The 16123-nt window shown below is 49.6% G+C and overlaps 1 protein-coding gene across 1 annotated transcript in view; it reads right to left on the bottom strand.

Moving 5' to 3' along the window:
* LOC144095267 (uncharacterized) overlaps positions 1-13021 on the bottom strand; it is a 113715-nt gene extending 100694 nt beyond the window's left edge. The window contains exon 1 of the mRNA XM_077629045.1: positions 12740-13021. Within this exon, the coding sequence (XP_077485171.1) occupies positions 12740-12807 (68 nt within the window). The 5' untranslated portion in view covers positions 12808-13021. The remainder of the gene's footprint in view (positions 1-12739) is intronic.
* Positions 13022-16123: the final 3102 nt, after the last annotated feature.

The following is a 16123-nucleotide window of genomic DNA, read 5'->3' as shown; positions in this document are numbered from 1 at the left end:
TGGAAGGCAAGTGATAGTTCTCATAGCCTCTCGACTGCCGGCTTCCAGACGATCCCACTGAGCCCTGGCTAAGTGTTTGAACTGTGCGTGGTAGATGAGGCGTGTTTGCAAAACCGCTTTCTCCAAATGTCGTGCGACATGGGAGCGAGCGCCGCCGATTTTGGGAACAATACGTCTGACTAGGCCCCAAAGTCTGCAACGCCTGCTTTTCAGCCTGAGAAAGAGAGACAGTGCCCGTTCCGGACTGATGTATCGACAAACCCAGCATTTTCAATGTCGAAGATTCTTGAAGTGTGGTTTCAGATAATTGGAGACGGATTGGCGTGGCAGCGAGTTTACGGCATCTCCAGCTGTTGGCCACTGACGTGAACGTAGTTTTGCTCACTGAAAGCTGTAGGCCGACAGCCATAGCATAATAATTGACGGTAATATCTAAGGCTGACTGTGGAGCCGCCGCTTGAGTTAGCAGGTCACGGTGAGTGCTCCACACCGTGACATCATCGGCGTACAGTAAGAACTTAACATCAGGGATATCATATGTGAGCGTCATGCCAGGGGAATGAAGGCAATATTGAACTGCCTTGGTGATAGTACCGAGCCCTGGGGTACACCGCGAACAGAGACAAGTGATCCTATGGTGTCACCACTGCGGCGTATGGCAAATCTTCTGCCTTCAAGCAAGGCTTTTATAAAATTGCGTACTTGAAGGGGGAAATGCAGCATGTCAGTGAAATCCAAAATGGCAGCATGACATGTATTCGTAAGGCTTTTCAATATTCATGGCGAGAAAGGTACGTACACTGTGGCTGCGGATTGATGACAGAACTTGCGACGCCAACACAGCCAAACCATCTTCAGTGCCGATGAATGGACGGAAGCCAATTTGGGCGCTCTGGTAGAAACCGTGGTGCTCCAGCCACCACGACAGCCATGTGGCTAACATTTTCTCTGTCAGCTTGCACAGCGTTGTTGTTAGGGAAATAGGCCTGAAGTTGCCAAAGTCCGTCGGTGGCTTCCCTGGTTTTGGAATTTCGATCGCAGTGGCCAATTTCCAGGTCTCAGGAAAAGAGCCGTTTAGCCATACTTTGTTCATGTTCTTGTACACCTCATATGGAATGGCATCCGGACCGGGCGATGTCTTTCGTTTAGCCTCATCTAATGCTGCTAGCAACTCACACATAGAAAAAGGACACACAATACCCTCGGCGTCTGCTGCTGATGGCAGTTTATCTACGCGTGCTGGAATCCCTGCCAAGTTAAAAGTGGTAGCTGAGGTCGGCAACACATCATATTTTGGAAAAAAAACTTTCGTGCCGGTTCTCAGGCGAAACCATACGGAGACAAGTTAGCTTCGAAGCATGCGGTGCTAGCTGCGTTGGGGCGACGGTGACCTTGTTCCATTGCACGGAAAGTTCACCAGAGAGATGGAGTCGACGACTTCGCAGAAGACTGCTCGTACCACGCATTCACTGCCGTCTTGATAGATCGCGCTCATAAATGCGAGGCTTAGCAGTTATATAGCTCAGTCTTATACGAGCTTGTGCTGATGTCGGATCGCGTGGGGCTGCCAGCTCGACCTATCGGCGAGCAGCCCACCAGTTCAGCAGACCGATATCTGGAACCGGTCGATCGACGTCTGCCCAGGTGGAGGTGGTAGCCTCGTTTAACGCGCATTGTATGCAGTCAACAAGCGTTGGTGACGACTCCGCAGGGAGATCCTGGAGAATAGTGCGGAAACAATCCCAGTTGACCACCGTGCACTTGCGGCGTAACCGGCGGGCACGTGATGGATGGACACCGATGATGATAAAGTGGGGGCCGCTCCCCCAACAGTCAGGCTTAAGGTGCCACGAGGGAGTGCCGGGACCAGACCACCACGTCAGAACAGGAGCATATGTGCCAATGTAACTGCGACGCATAGCCCGCGTTGCTGAACCTGGAGGATTTAGAATAAACAATGCATCCGCGAAGGCATCCCGCACACGCCTACCGCGGGGGCTAGAAGTAGGGTACCCTCAATCTGGGTTTGGGGCGTTGAAGTCACCACCGACTAAAATAAGACACCTGGGGTATTTCCTACGCACAGTCAATAACCAGCCCAGATTAATACGCGAGGGAGCGCCACCCGCTGGCCTAAAGTAGTAAGGTATACCACCACAACAGTTGCCTTGAGTAATTTTACGACAACTGCAACTACCTCCTGATATGAAGTGCACCAGATTACCAGAGAGAGTCATGCATGAGGGAAACGCGTATCAACGTACCCCACCGCTTTTCGTGGAGGGGAAGCAGTGTGCACTCGATGGTCGTTCATTGAAGGCGACGCGTAATTAATTACTGAAGCCCGGAATTTCTGGCAAGGTATTGGTCTCCTGCAGTAACATGCCCCATACCTGGAGCTCGTGCTAGCGAACACTGGTTTTAAACTCCCCCACTCCACTGGAGCACACCAAAAAAGCCGGAACGCACCATCTTCCGTTAGCAGTCCAAGCGTTGCAAGAGAACAGAGGTTGGACAACTGCTTCTGCAAGGAGCGGAGCAATCATATGCGTGTGTTTCATATGCCCTTTAACTGAGGAGCGGATGCGGTGGGAGTATTTCCGATTACATTCACCATAACGTTGAGCAACCGTCCGTCGCGCAGTATTCTGGGTGGTGTCATAGCATTTCGCTTGCGTATAGCTTACATGTTTTATTCAAGTTAGAGGTCAGTTTGCGACAGGGGTTCGAACCAGTAACATATGCACCTTCAATTGCATGCTTTCTGGGACTTAAGTCTCAGAAAGAACCCCTGTCGCAATTGCGACAGGGGTTCCGACCGATGGCATATGCACTTTCAGTTGCTAAGGTGCAATTGAGGTGCCCATCGAGGTGTCGAGATCTGAGAGCTACTGCGTCCTTTCCTCAAAACACATGCTGTCGCATTCCCCCGCGTATAAGCACACTTTAGTGCCCTGTTGGTGGTAAAACTTTATTGGATGTACTGGGGTGAGTTTTAGAGGAGAGTGGATTGTTTCACCGCTCTCTTGCCTGGGTGGTAGTCCTCATTCAGGGACACCATTGGCAGTAGCCGCTGCCCGCGCTCTTTGGACCAGAGCCCTCTCGCACTCCAGGTCCAAGCAGCCGGACAAGATCGCCTCCTAACCCCCTCTAGTTGGCTTATTTACTCTCTTCATTTGCGGATTTTTCTGGCAGGCCCATACCATATCGTATGCGTCTGCCCACATCTCACAAAACAGTACGCCGAAAAAGTTCGGTCTATGTAGAATTTTTCTGCAACTGAACGTGTCAGATGTTGACCCGCTGCGGTGGCTCAGTGGTTAGGGCGCACGGCTACTGATCCGGAGTTCCCGGGTTCGAACCCGACCGCGGCGGCTGCGTTTTTAAGCAGGCAATACGCTAAGGCGTCCGTTGCTGTGCGATGTCAGTGCACGTTAAAGATCCTCAGTTGGTCGAAATTATTCCTGAGCCCTTCACTACGGCACCTCTTTCTTCCTTTATTCTTTCACTCCCTCCCTTATCCCTTCCCTTACGGCGCGGTTCAGCTGTCGAACCATATATGAGACTGATACTGCGCCGTTTTCTTTACCCAAAAAACCAATTATTATTATTATTATTATTATTATTATTATTATTATTATTATTATTATTATTATTATTATTATTATTATTATTATTTATGTCAGATGTGGAACACGATAGACGACATGGCGTGCATCAACTTCCAAACATTCTAGAAGGGGATTCAGTCTGGCTTACGGAGCTGAGGCGGAAAGGTAAAGTGCAGGCATCCGCCAACCGATCCTAGGTACTACGTTGTTCACACTGGAGACTGCACCATGCGGCGTAATCGGACACATCTTGCCCCTTTCCCAGACCTAAGAGCGAGAAGGCCGACAACGACGCATCTCTGTACGTAGACAGGCGCAGACGAGGCATCTCTGAAGAAAGACACGAACGCAGCGCTCCCAGAGAAACGAATTCCCCTAGCGGATTCCGACCAGCACACCTAGAGTGGAATATGTGTCATACCGCATAAGAGACTATCCACTCTTCTAAAGGAAATGTTTTAGGCAGTAGCTACTGCATGTGGCAGGCCGAGATGCCATGGATGTGCGCTCACGCGAGGCTCGCTGGGAGTGTCTCATGTCTCGTCGCTTGAACACGGGCCAGTGTTCGGTTCGCATGGGTGAAATGAACGCGTATTTTTTTCTGAAAAACTTCTAACCCGACCGCGGCGGCCGCGTTTCGATGGAGACGAAACACTAAGGCGCCCGTGTGCTGTGCGATGTTGAAAATTGAGAACTGGTTGTTGGCGAAAGGAAATGGCGCAGTATCTGTCTCACATCTCGGCAGATACCTGAACCGCGCCGTAAGGAAAGGGATTAAGGAGGGGCTGAGAGAATGGGAAAGGAAGAAAGAGGTGCCGTAGTGGAGGGCTCCGGAATAATTTCGACCACCTGGGAATCTTTAACGTGCACTGAAATCGCATAGCACACGGGCGCCTTAGCGTTTTTCCTCCATAAAAGCGCAGCCGCCGCTGTCAGGTTCGAACCCGGGAACTCCGGATCAGTAGACGAGCGCTCTAACCACTGAGTCACCGCGGCGGGTCGGGTTCAAATCCGGGAACTCCGGCTCAGTAGCTGAGCGCCCTAACGACTGACCCACCGCGGAAGATTTGTGCGATGTCAGTGCACGTTTACGATCCCGAGGGGGTCGAAATTGTTCCGGAGCCCTCCTCTACGCACCTCTTACTTCCTTTTAGAGCAAAACCTTTCCTGGCCGCGAACGTGCGATTTCGCCGTGGCGGTGCTCCGAGGAGGCACATGACGTCATAACGCGCGCCTTTCCGCGGATATTTCTCTCTCTCGCTCCCTAGTCACTACTGCGCATGCTAGCCACAGGTGTTCCACCTCTGCGCAGCGCCGCGCCTTCCATCGAAATCCAACTTTCAATTTTTATTTTCCTTTTTATTCTTTGCCTCCCTCCTTTATCCCTTCCTTTACGGCGCGGTTCGGGTGTCCACCGAGATATGTGAGACAGTTACTGTGTCATTTCCTTTCCTCAAAAACCAAACAAAACAAGTGAGCCGACGGCGTTCATAGAGTTCATTGGCACTGACAACTTTGCAAAGGCCGTTCATTTTCACAAAAGGAAAGACGCACAACTGGCTCCGTGGGTCAGTGGAGACCTCAACCTCGCTTTCATGCACGTGTCGTTGGTGTCCAACTTTTTTTTAATTGGTTTTTTGGGGGAAAGGAAATGGCGCAGTATCTGTCTCATATATCGTTGGACACCTGAACCGCGCCGTAAGGGAAGGGATAAAGGAGGGAGTGAAAGAAGAAAGGAAGAAGAGGTGCCGTAGTGGAGGGCTCCGGAATAATTTCGACCACCTGGGGATCTTTAACGTGCACTGACATCGCACAGCACACGGGCGCCTCAGCGTTTTCCCTCCATAAAAACGCAGCCGCCGCGGTCGGGTTCGAACCCGGGAACTCCGGATCAGTATAGTCGAGCGCCCTAACCACTGAGCCACCGCGGCGGGGCAAAAGCCTGCTTTGATTGCGTTCCGTAAACTGGATAGGCAGCGCGCCCTCGCTGCCACCCTGGGAGGTGGCATGCAGTTAATGGTCGATCGCGAGAGATCGATCGCCAAATAAACGAGGCCGCCGCAGTGGCTGAGTGGTTATGGCGCTCGGCTGCCGGCCCGAAAGATGCGGGTTCGATCCCGGCCACGGCGGTCGAATGTCGATGGAGGTGAAGTTCTAGGGTCCCGTGTGCTGTGCGATGTCAGTGCACGTAAAAGAACCCCAGGTGGTCGAAATTTCCGGAGCCCTTCACTACGGCGTCCCTCATAGCCTGAGTCGCTTTGGGACGTTAAACCCCCCATAAACAAAAAGCCAAACCAAACGAACGCTGCGGCCTAGCTATTGCTGCAGTGCTGCATGTCAGCCACAACGCTGTCAGCGCTAATGCATTCAAGCCACATCACTCTTTCACCACCGCCACATGTATCAAAGCACGAGTGAGGCGTCCGTATATCCAGGGAGCCAGTTATGCGCCCTTCCTTTGCTCAAAGCCATCGCCGTCTCGAACATTCTCAACGCGAACGCCAATGAACACAGTGAACGCCGACATCTTTCGCTTTGTATATCCTGGATTAGCTGAGCTAATCCTAATTAATTTTCTTCTCTTAGTCCCTCCTTTATCCCTTCCCTTACGGCGCGGTTCAGGTGTCCAATGATATATGAGACAGATACTGCGCCGTTTCCTTTCCCTAAAAACCAAATTATTATTATTATTAATTTTTGTAGCGAGAGACACTGGGCTACCAGTGGAGCATTTCGCGGTACATGGGAGAGGCCAATAGTGCGCATGCGCCGTTACCATGGCAACTGAAGAGGAGCAAAGTTAACAGCCGAACGTGACGTCACGCGGATGAGCAGTTGTGCGCAATTCGCCGATACCATGGTAACCAGAGAGACCCCACAGCTGCGCCGCGTTCTTCGTCGCCGCCTCGCCGCACGTCGCTCTGTCACCCGTACCCCGCGTCGCATGCGTAGGATTGCGCATAAAAGGCGGAGATTAGTGGGCGTCTCTATCACAACGTTTGACATGCATGCAGAGAAGGAGAGTCCAGCCGCTGCTAAACGGCGGTATAGACAAGAGAATATTAACTCTTCCGATCCTGAGGTTGTCGCCTGGCAGTTGGCTTGAACCAAATAAGAACGCTGGAGTCTGTGTGTACGTGAAACAAGGTATCACCACTGTCAGACATCTCCCTTCGATCGCGGTGAATATTGGTGAAGCCCGCTGTGTTCGGCTTCTGCAAAGCGGGATTATCATCCAAGGATTACCATCCAAAGCGGGATTTTCATCCAAGGGATTATCATCCAAAGGAACCGGGAACATCTGTCAAACAGACGATTGATGTGGTTGCCACGTGTATATCAGCCTACCGCACACCGCACGGTTTCACAATTATGCGTAACTTTCGGTAATTTCAACCGGAAACAGGACTCTCTTAGTGAGTGTATGAAAGAAAAGTTTGCCTTTAATTTAGCTTCGGACCCTCACGTCCAAGCTACACAATGGGGAACTACTATAGAGCTTGTATACTAAAGAGGCTCTACCAAATCGAAATACTGTATCGACAAAATTGAGACCACTGCATGCTACTTCGCAGATCATCGGGCAGTCTTCGTCTCTGTGAAGCAAAATGAACAAAAGATGTGTATACCCAATGTCTCATATTGCTAAACATTCACTGACCACCACAAGCTCAGCCAAGGAAACGTACCTCACGCTACGTTTATCCCAGCACAGCCGAGCTAAGCCACTGCCATTTTTTTCTGAAACTCGAATAATCCGACTTTTCCACACCATGGCCTCTTTTCATGACATTACCCACCATTACACCTTGGGCAGGCGAGTGAAATCCCCTCCGGCTAAAACACTGTCCAAAGCACAAGAAACCTCGTGGAAAAGGCTTCAAACGCGCTCCCTCACGAACCCCGCGCAGCTGTCACACATGTACCCCTCGCAATACGAACCCCAATGTTTCCGCTGCGGCGAACGTGCCAGTTACGACCACATCTTATGGGATTGTTAGGAAGAACCGCCTCTGGCGGAGCTAGTACAAATCCCTTATCTCGAGCAGTGGGAGGCTGTGCTGGCCAGTTGACACCTGAAGACACCAGGCCGTAGAGTGGGCCAACTAGGTCGCCAACCGTCATGGGCTAACGACCACCTAACACGGGCCTCCCATCACCGAGCTCTTCTTGACGAAATAAATTGTTTATCCAATCCAATACAACTCGACAACTACGCGTTTACGTCAGCTCGATCTTGGCGAGTCAAGAATGGCGTGACTGCAGTGACACCCAGCGTTGGTGCTGTCGTAAAAATTAATAATAATAACAATAATTGGTTTTTGGGAAAAGGAAATGGCGCAGTATCTGTCTCATATATCCTTGGACACCTGAACCGCGCCGTAAGGGAATGGATAAAGGAGGGAGTGAAAGAAAAAAGGATGGAAGAGGTGCCGTAGCGGCGGGCTCCGGAATAATTTCGAACACGTGGGGATCTTTAACGTGCACTGACATCGCACAGCACACGGGCGCCTTAGCGTTTTGCTCCATAAAAACGCAGCCGCCGCTCTTCGAACTCCAGGCACTGTGTTATGCGCTGTGTGTAGAACTGCGCAAAGTTTAGCATTTTCATTCACACTGACACCACAAGGGTACATAGTAGCTACCCAAATGATATGCATTTTCTTCATGAAGAATTTGTATCAAAGCCCCTCCCCCCCCCCCCCCCCCCTTTTAAGTTCTCTTACCAATAAACCACTAATAACCACAAGAAAAGCTAAGTTGAAAAGGTGTATTGTAGCATGGTCGCTACATTGAACACGATGAAGTTGTGAAGATATGCTGGAATTCTGAATCATTAAACCTACAATAAACTTTGAACTAGCTGAAACGCTCTAAAGCGCGGAATGAGACACCTAATTACAGCTGATTCATGAGAACGATCCGTACGTTTCCCCAGGCGACCTGAAAATGCGCACCAATTGTCTGAGCAACAGCGACTCTGCGTTTACTAGTACGCCACTGCGCGCTGTGGCAAGAAACACACGCAAGCTGCAGTCACCTTGTGTATAACGCGCGATGGTTTGGTGACGTCACCTGCCATCGCGTATCCTACGGGACGAGCTTCCGCACAGTGCCCAAGCCCCACGGTGCGCTCTTCTGCTTGTCAAAGTCACTTTGGATGCACCGTGACATATGTAACGCTCTGAATCGTCTCGCCGTAAGGACTAGAGTGTCTCGTTCGCTTCACGACTTGCGCAGCCTTCGCCGGCAGCTGTGATCAGAACAATTGAAGTCGCAGCGCCGTCTGGACAACGCAGCATGTAGCCGAAGCTATAGGAACTGCGAAGGCAGGCTTGCCCGAAAGAGAATCACCAGAGAAATGCATTTTTATTTTGTAGATTTTTCCTTAGGTTACTGGGTCAAACATTTCGTACAGAGCTTACTCTTGAGTATCGCAGCCTGCGCTGTTAATTCGACATCTGAAATAAAAAAAAATTGTCCAGTTCAACGTTTCCTCCACAATAGTTGTGACTTAGTAACTGGCCTACGGAGTAGATAAATGTAATGAAAAGGCGGAGGGGAGAAGAGAATTACAGCAAAGTACGTACCACACGCGTAAAACCCACATGCATCGGAGCTCACCTTAGCCCTGCACACTACTGGCGCCCCGCCGGGCTCAAACATCACTTCGTCTCACGTACCTTCTAGAAGTGTTATTGCACAAAACGCAAAAACAAAAGATGAATCAGCGGGCATTGATTCCTTGCATGCTCACAGCCATCTTGAGGCCCGTGTACTGTGCTATGTCAGTGCACGTTAATGAACACCAGTTGGTCGAAATCTCCGGAGGCTTGCACTACGGCGTCCCTCATAGTCTGAGTCGCTTTGGGACGTTAAACCCCCACAAACCATCTTGCTCTAGAATCTGCGGTGTTGGAGGAAATACTTCCCGACATATTTCTCTCCGCCTAGGCGAAAATGCGAGTGAAAGCTGTTTGATAGGGAAAATGCGCGAGTGTGGGCGAAGATACGCTTACAAGGCGCCCAGTGGCACGTCGTGACCACACATGGCACATATTTATTGAATAGCAGGCGAAGATGTCTATGTTCTAACGTTGGCACCCGTCGGTGTCACTTGGCTCCTGACCGATGACGACATGGAATTTCGTTCTTACGAAACACTGCTACATAATCATCATCTTCATCAGCCTGATTACGCCCACTGCAGGGCAAAGGCCTCTCCCATGTCTCTCTAATTCACCCTGTCTTTTGGCAGCTGCGCCCACCCTAAGCCCGCAAACTTCTTAAGCCGTAAACCCCAAAAGACATCCCCAACTCTGCATTATATGACTATACTCCGTTTCAAAGGTCATGTGCAACGCTGTCAAAGCTAGCGCTCATGTTGGCGCTGCCTGCATCTGCGACTAAAAAGTAGTGCGTTATTTCTGGTGAGCGAAACGTAGTAAATGCTTTCCCTGTAGGCTTACCACACGACACATTTGTCATGATCTTGATTAAATGCACTCTTATTGCTGACAACTCGGGCACAGAACAACCGCGCAGTAACACGCCTCCCTTTATTTTCCCGTCCGGACTATTTCCGTGTCTTTCACAGCGTTGCACCTGATGTGTGAAACGGAGTATAGGTGCCTGCACCCAAGAGCCCAAGTACATGCATCGGAAATGCTGCTTGCGGAACTGCTGTTTTGAGCAGTCTGGCGGAATGTGTGCCGAGAAAGCAGTGACAGTGAATGCCGTAACGGTGTCTTTTCCACAGAGGTGGCGAACACTTGTGCCCTTCTTGTTTGCAGATCGCGTACTGCAACGGTGCTCTTCCAACGGTGCCGGCGTTCAGCGATGCTTTCCGCTGCACCCCAACGAACAAGCTGGCGACTAACTTCACCTGGCTAAACGTTCCTTACTAACGTCTGGGCCCTCTGTCTCGCATCGGACTCCATCCAGAGCCTATTATTTCAGTGCTTCAATCCAGCCACAGAAACGTTCGTGCCACGAACAGAATAGTGCCCCACGAGCCAATTCGAACACTGCAAAGCGCTGTGTTTTTAAGTGTATCAGTGTACTTTTTCTTTGTAGTGTAATGCGTAATAGTAGTTCCACATTCAACGGCTTCGTCAGTCAAATGTTTGATGTAGCCAAACGTGTTGCGCAAGACGGCATGTCCCGTTGATTTTTAGCGTGTGTTGTCTTTTAAACAGATATGCCCGTCGCGATTTATCATAGCGACGACGTGTGTATGCCATCACAGAATGTGATATCGGCTCGTGTTCGCGTATTCGTTTCTCACACATTTCTTATATTCATAAAAAGAGCTTCTGTTCATGCCTATCTTGTGTTCTAGTTGCTCATCTATATTCTTCGTCCATTAGCATTACAGCCCCCTGTCGGGAAAAGCTGTCCGGAGCCGACTCTACCGCCTCCGAGAAAGCGTGAGCAGAAAAAAACATATTGCTTCGAACGGGATTCGAACCCACGGCGACGCGGACAGGTCAGCTTTGCTTGTCGCTGCTCTAGTCCACACGGGCGTCGCCGTAGCCTTTCTCCCCCGATGTTAAACTGCCAGCCTATCGCGCTCTGCTTTGGATATGGCAGTTTTCATGAACTTTCATCCGCTTCCAAAACCAAGAACACGCAGGCACTCGAATCCCCCCCCCCCCCCCCCCCAAAAAAAAAAAAGCGCAAGGAAGCGACATCTGACAAGCATGGAACAAGTCACGCGGAATGGCGGCAAATTTGAACTACCTCTACAGCGTAGCAAACAAAGTGTCATTGGTATGAGTGAATTCAGTTCGCTGACACAAAGCTCTCACGACATCGCAATCCACATGCTAACGCATTTCATTTCATTTCATTTTATTACCTTAAAGACCCCTCGCGGGGTATTACATAAGGGGTGGGATTAGCAGGAAAAGGCACAAAACAATGCCATTAGTGATCATGAACAAAAAATGTTGTTTAGATTGTTTGCAAATGATGAAGGACAGGTGATGTCGACGATGTGCTGGGGAAGGCCGTTCCAATCCTTAGCTGCACGTGGGAAGAAGGAGGCTGAAAAAGTAACAGTTCGGGCACGTGGGCGAAAAACTTGAAGCGTGTGGCTAGTGCGATGAGAAATGTATGATGCTGGCGTGATGTAAGGGGCCAAAGAAGAGAGGTCACGCGATCACTCGATAAGCACGTACAAAGCGTCTTGTGTCCAAGAAGGTTTGCAGTATAGCCCGTGTGATAAGCACCACGCATTTAAACTGCAGTAGTTTAGCGCAATCTCAGCACACGGTAACAGTGCATTTTTTGTCATCGTAGAGGAGTAGTTACTTTCTATCTTTGCGGCTAAAAAAAAAAACGTAAACCGGAGCGGCTGAGAGCCCGAATGACCAGATTAGAAGATTAGCCTCAATAGTTTGGCCAAGGCTAGCGCAAATCAGGAACTGCTGGCTGTTCGAAAAAAAAAAAAATTTTGCCGGTCGAAACGGAGATTTTTCACTAACGCGACAACGTTTATGAGTTCGTGTCGTAGAAAATCCGGCGTAGTCGGCGTCTTTGACCGTGAGCGAAAAATGCAGGAAAATTCTCCAGAGAAGTAACCTAAGAGGTAGGTTGGCCACCAGGGTAACGTAATCTTGTGGCGTCATCAATGTCAGTCCCCTCCAACATCCTGCGTTGTTTCCTTGCCATGATTTTGCACTAGCTACCCCGAACTGTCGACATACTCCTGGACATTATGTAGGCTATACAGTCAGAAACAGTCGCCAGAAATGCTTGTTTGTCTAACGGCTTTTTAGATCTTATCTATGGCCTCAAGTGCTACGTGATACGATGCTGAGCGTACCGTTCACATTAAGCGAAGTGAAAACTGAGGCCTCAGTACAGAACCAGCGATGCAATTTGCAGAAGTACAAATGCACTAAAGTCGTGGGACAATAACGCGATGGAATGCGACCTATTTTACTCCTTTTCAGATTTGCCGTTTTGAGCTCAGCCATATTTCCACTGAAATGTGCCAGTAGCGTTCGGATTGGCGGTTTTCTTACAGGAATCTACTGCTCATGCGCAGCACAGTCCAATAAGCACGCGCAGTCAATCTGTAAACAGTGAAACTGTATACAAAGGACAAAGTTCGCACTCACAGGTAGAGCAGCACAAACGCTGTCACAGCGAGGACGACCCAGTCCGCTACGAAGGGAAATAGCGCCATTCCGGCGGCGACGGTCTTCGTCTGATGCGAGGATCCACGGCGGCGAGGCAACGAGTAAATACCACGAAAACGACTCCCTCGATGGCGGCGTTCTCGGTGTAACGCTCAGGCAACAGAGGCGCACGTGTTATCCGTTCTGTTGTCGTTCGGAGACCCGCGTATCTGTAGTGAAGGGCACTCTTCGTTCGCTCAGCCGAACCGGCTCCTATCGTGGCGGTTGGACGGCGGAGAAAATGCGGCGAGAGTGATCGTTCACCCTTTCTCTTCCTGTAATGCGCAGCGGGTAGTGCCATTCGCGCCAAGGTTGCGCCGCCACGCGCTGCGCTGTCATCGGTTCCCATCAACCACGAGGTCGTGACGCAATGGAAAGACTCGTCGCCGTTGTTGCGCGCGCGTGCTGGCGTGTAGCAGGTTGCTCCCTGCTCGTTTCAGCGCTTGCCGATTGGCGCGTAGTTCCACGCATGCGCTCAACTCTAGTAAGGGTTAGTGCTCTCCCATAGGAACGCTTGTTACGTAGACGACGCACGTATATGACGCACGTGGACGCGCCATATTTAAAACTTGTTCCACAAGCACATTTTAAATTACAAATATAAAAGCCGCCGTGGTGGCTGAGTGGTTGTGGCGCTCGGCTGCTGCCCGAAAGGCGCTAGTTCGATCCCGGCCGTGGCGGTCGAATTTCGATGGAGGCGAAATTCTAGAGGCCTGTGTACTGTGCGATGTCGGTGCACGTTAAAGAACCCCAGGTGGTCGAAATTTCCGGAGCCTTTCACTACGGCATCTCTCATATCCTGAATCGCTTTGGGACGTTAAACATCCACAAACTAAACTAAATTACGCAATAGCAACAGGAGCGTGAGTAGGAATACGTAATGGATGAGAAGTCAACTTCTCATGCAAAGTACGAGCCTCGGCGCCTAACAGAAGTGAGAATCTAATGGTTCATTACTAAATCGTATTGGATGTCAGCAAAAAAACTGAGACAAAAATGATAATAAACGTGCAAGGCAAAGGCTTAAGAGCATGATGCCTTTCTTCATGTAGAAGTCGTCATCATCATCAGCCTGACTCCGCCTACTGCAGGACAGACCTGCCAACCTGCCCTCCGGATTGTGAGCAAACTGCGCACCGTGGCACGTGGCAGTGAAGGTAATGATTGGTTGTGAAACGTTCTCTGGGTCGCACAAGCCCCACCGGTGGCAGCACCGGCCATCGCAGCGAAGTCCCCCGTCGCTTAACCGCTGCACCAATGTTCCAGGAGTGGTGTGAGGACTGCCAGGGATCTATGAATGTAAAATCGAAAATGACCAATACCGCAAACCTTTAACGATGTCTCGCCATACCTTTAAGGCGGAGCTTAAGTGTCCCCTGCTATTTTTTTACCTTTTTTACCTCTCAATTCTAATGGACTAAAATAATAGTAACTCGTTCTATGCTTTCGGTAAGCTGCAGGTGATAAGGTATGGCCTAAACAGGCCGGCTAGGTTTTCTGATGCAATCTCCCTTCAGTCCTTTAACTGATCTCCTCTTACCTGATCTTTTTACAAGCTGCTTTCCCTCTTTGCACTGCCAAGAGGTGTCAGCTGTACCATAGCGGTTTCTTCACTGTACAGAGCGCTGTAAGAGGGGCGGAATGAACGCGCGTCACCGCAGTGCCTAGTCCAGTTCGGTCGTGCTGACGATGCTGTAGCTTTGCTGCCGCCCAGCAGGGCCGCATCTGAAGGAGAAAATGGCTCAAGCATCCGTGATGTATCAGACAATGGGCGGGATATGCAGTCACGTGCCATTGATGTCGTTATGTGTCGTGTGCTTTGCTCTTCGTGATGACGAATGAACGCACAGGTGCTTTCGCGTTGTGACTGAAAAATAAAACAGCTACATACAGTTCTGTACACTTCACCGTGACGTGGCGGCTTTGTCACATCGTAGCACGACGACGGAGTAGCTGCGCCTAGCTCTCGAGGTAACAAGTCACGTACTTTGACCGCACTAAAATCTTAAGAGAACAGAGCAGAGAGCTATAATTATGCAATTCACATCGTGGGATCATGCGATGTCAGTTGATTGAATATGTCCACGTGTGATCTTTTCTTTCACTGCGTTGATGAAAGCAGCAGCTGTATATGAGCAAGTGGGCTTTCAATAAAAACCCGATTTGTTAGCGCTCTGTCCTGTCAACTTCGTTCCTCCCTCTGTTGTTCTCTGTTTAAAACAAATTCCAAATGAGAATAGCAACATCTAACTGCCACGAGTGATCAAGTAAAGGCCAGAAATGTCTGGGAAATAACTTCTATTTCGAAGGAGCACATTACGCTCAAAACTGCAAGAAAAAATAATAATGGTGTTACTACCGGTGGCAAAATATGTCTGCACAAAAATGGCGGGCGATGTGCTACCCCGCTCTCTGTTTCGTGAAATATTACTTACTCTATGCCTTCTATATGGCATAAAAAACAGCTTATTTGTGAGGTGAAGGGTGTGGCATTCATCTGAATGCGAAAAATCACTGCTAGGTACAGCGGACTCTCAGAAAAGGCAGCGGGTTCGCTTTGTACTCAACTGTCTACATAAATTTCGATGGGTTCAATGCGAGAGCCGTCCCAGGCGCTCACAGAAATTAAACGGGAGCTGTCGCTTGGGGTATCAATCAGTACTTTTCGGTGGCGACTAAATGCTGCCGGACTTGGCAGCTGAATTGCCTGTCAAAGGATCAGCCTGAATGACGGAGAAAAAGAAGAGTCACTGAACTTCACTCAGAACCATTTGTGTTGGGGACAGGACGAGTGGGGCCTGGCTGCATTCAGCGATGAGTCCACATTTGTCTCCCGCTAGGAGGAGCAGCGGCAGAGAGTCTGGAGGCTTGCTGGTAGAAGGTAAGTACAATACCTTGCTTATGTACACGATGAGGTAGTTCAACGGCTGGTAAAACCTTCGACAAATTGTTCTGAATAACAGTTGCACAATGTATACGTAATTGGCTTAAAACTGCGAGAAAACCGGGTACGAAGTAGTGGTGTCAGCTCTTAATATCTTCCTTACTGATTTTTTTTATTTCGTATTGCCTGCGCTTAGAACCCTTCATTATCATCATATTGCGAAATAGGCTAACAGATCGTGACTATTTTTTTCTTCTTTTTTTTTTGTGCAGGGGCACCAGGAAATTGCATAAATCATTTCCAGCAAGTTTCTTACGCCGTATTTCAAGTTGTAGTGTATTTACCGTCTTGTAGCCATGTTCTGCGCAGTTATATCTTTAATGTTCAAGCTTATAGAAGAGTTGTAGTGTATCGATAAGTATTCGATAAGGACTTGTCCA

Source organism: Amblyomma americanum, chromosome 6 (genome assembly GCF_052857255.1).
Source record: "Amblyomma americanum isolate KBUSLIRL-KWMA chromosome 6, ASM5285725v1, whole genome shotgun sequence".
In the NCBI taxonomy this organism is placed as follows: domain Eukaryota; kingdom Metazoa; phylum Arthropoda; class Arachnida; order Ixodida; family Ixodidae; genus Amblyomma; species Amblyomma americanum.
Note: the sequence above shows the minus strand (reverse complement) of the source record. Positions and strands in the feature narration are given on the sequence as shown.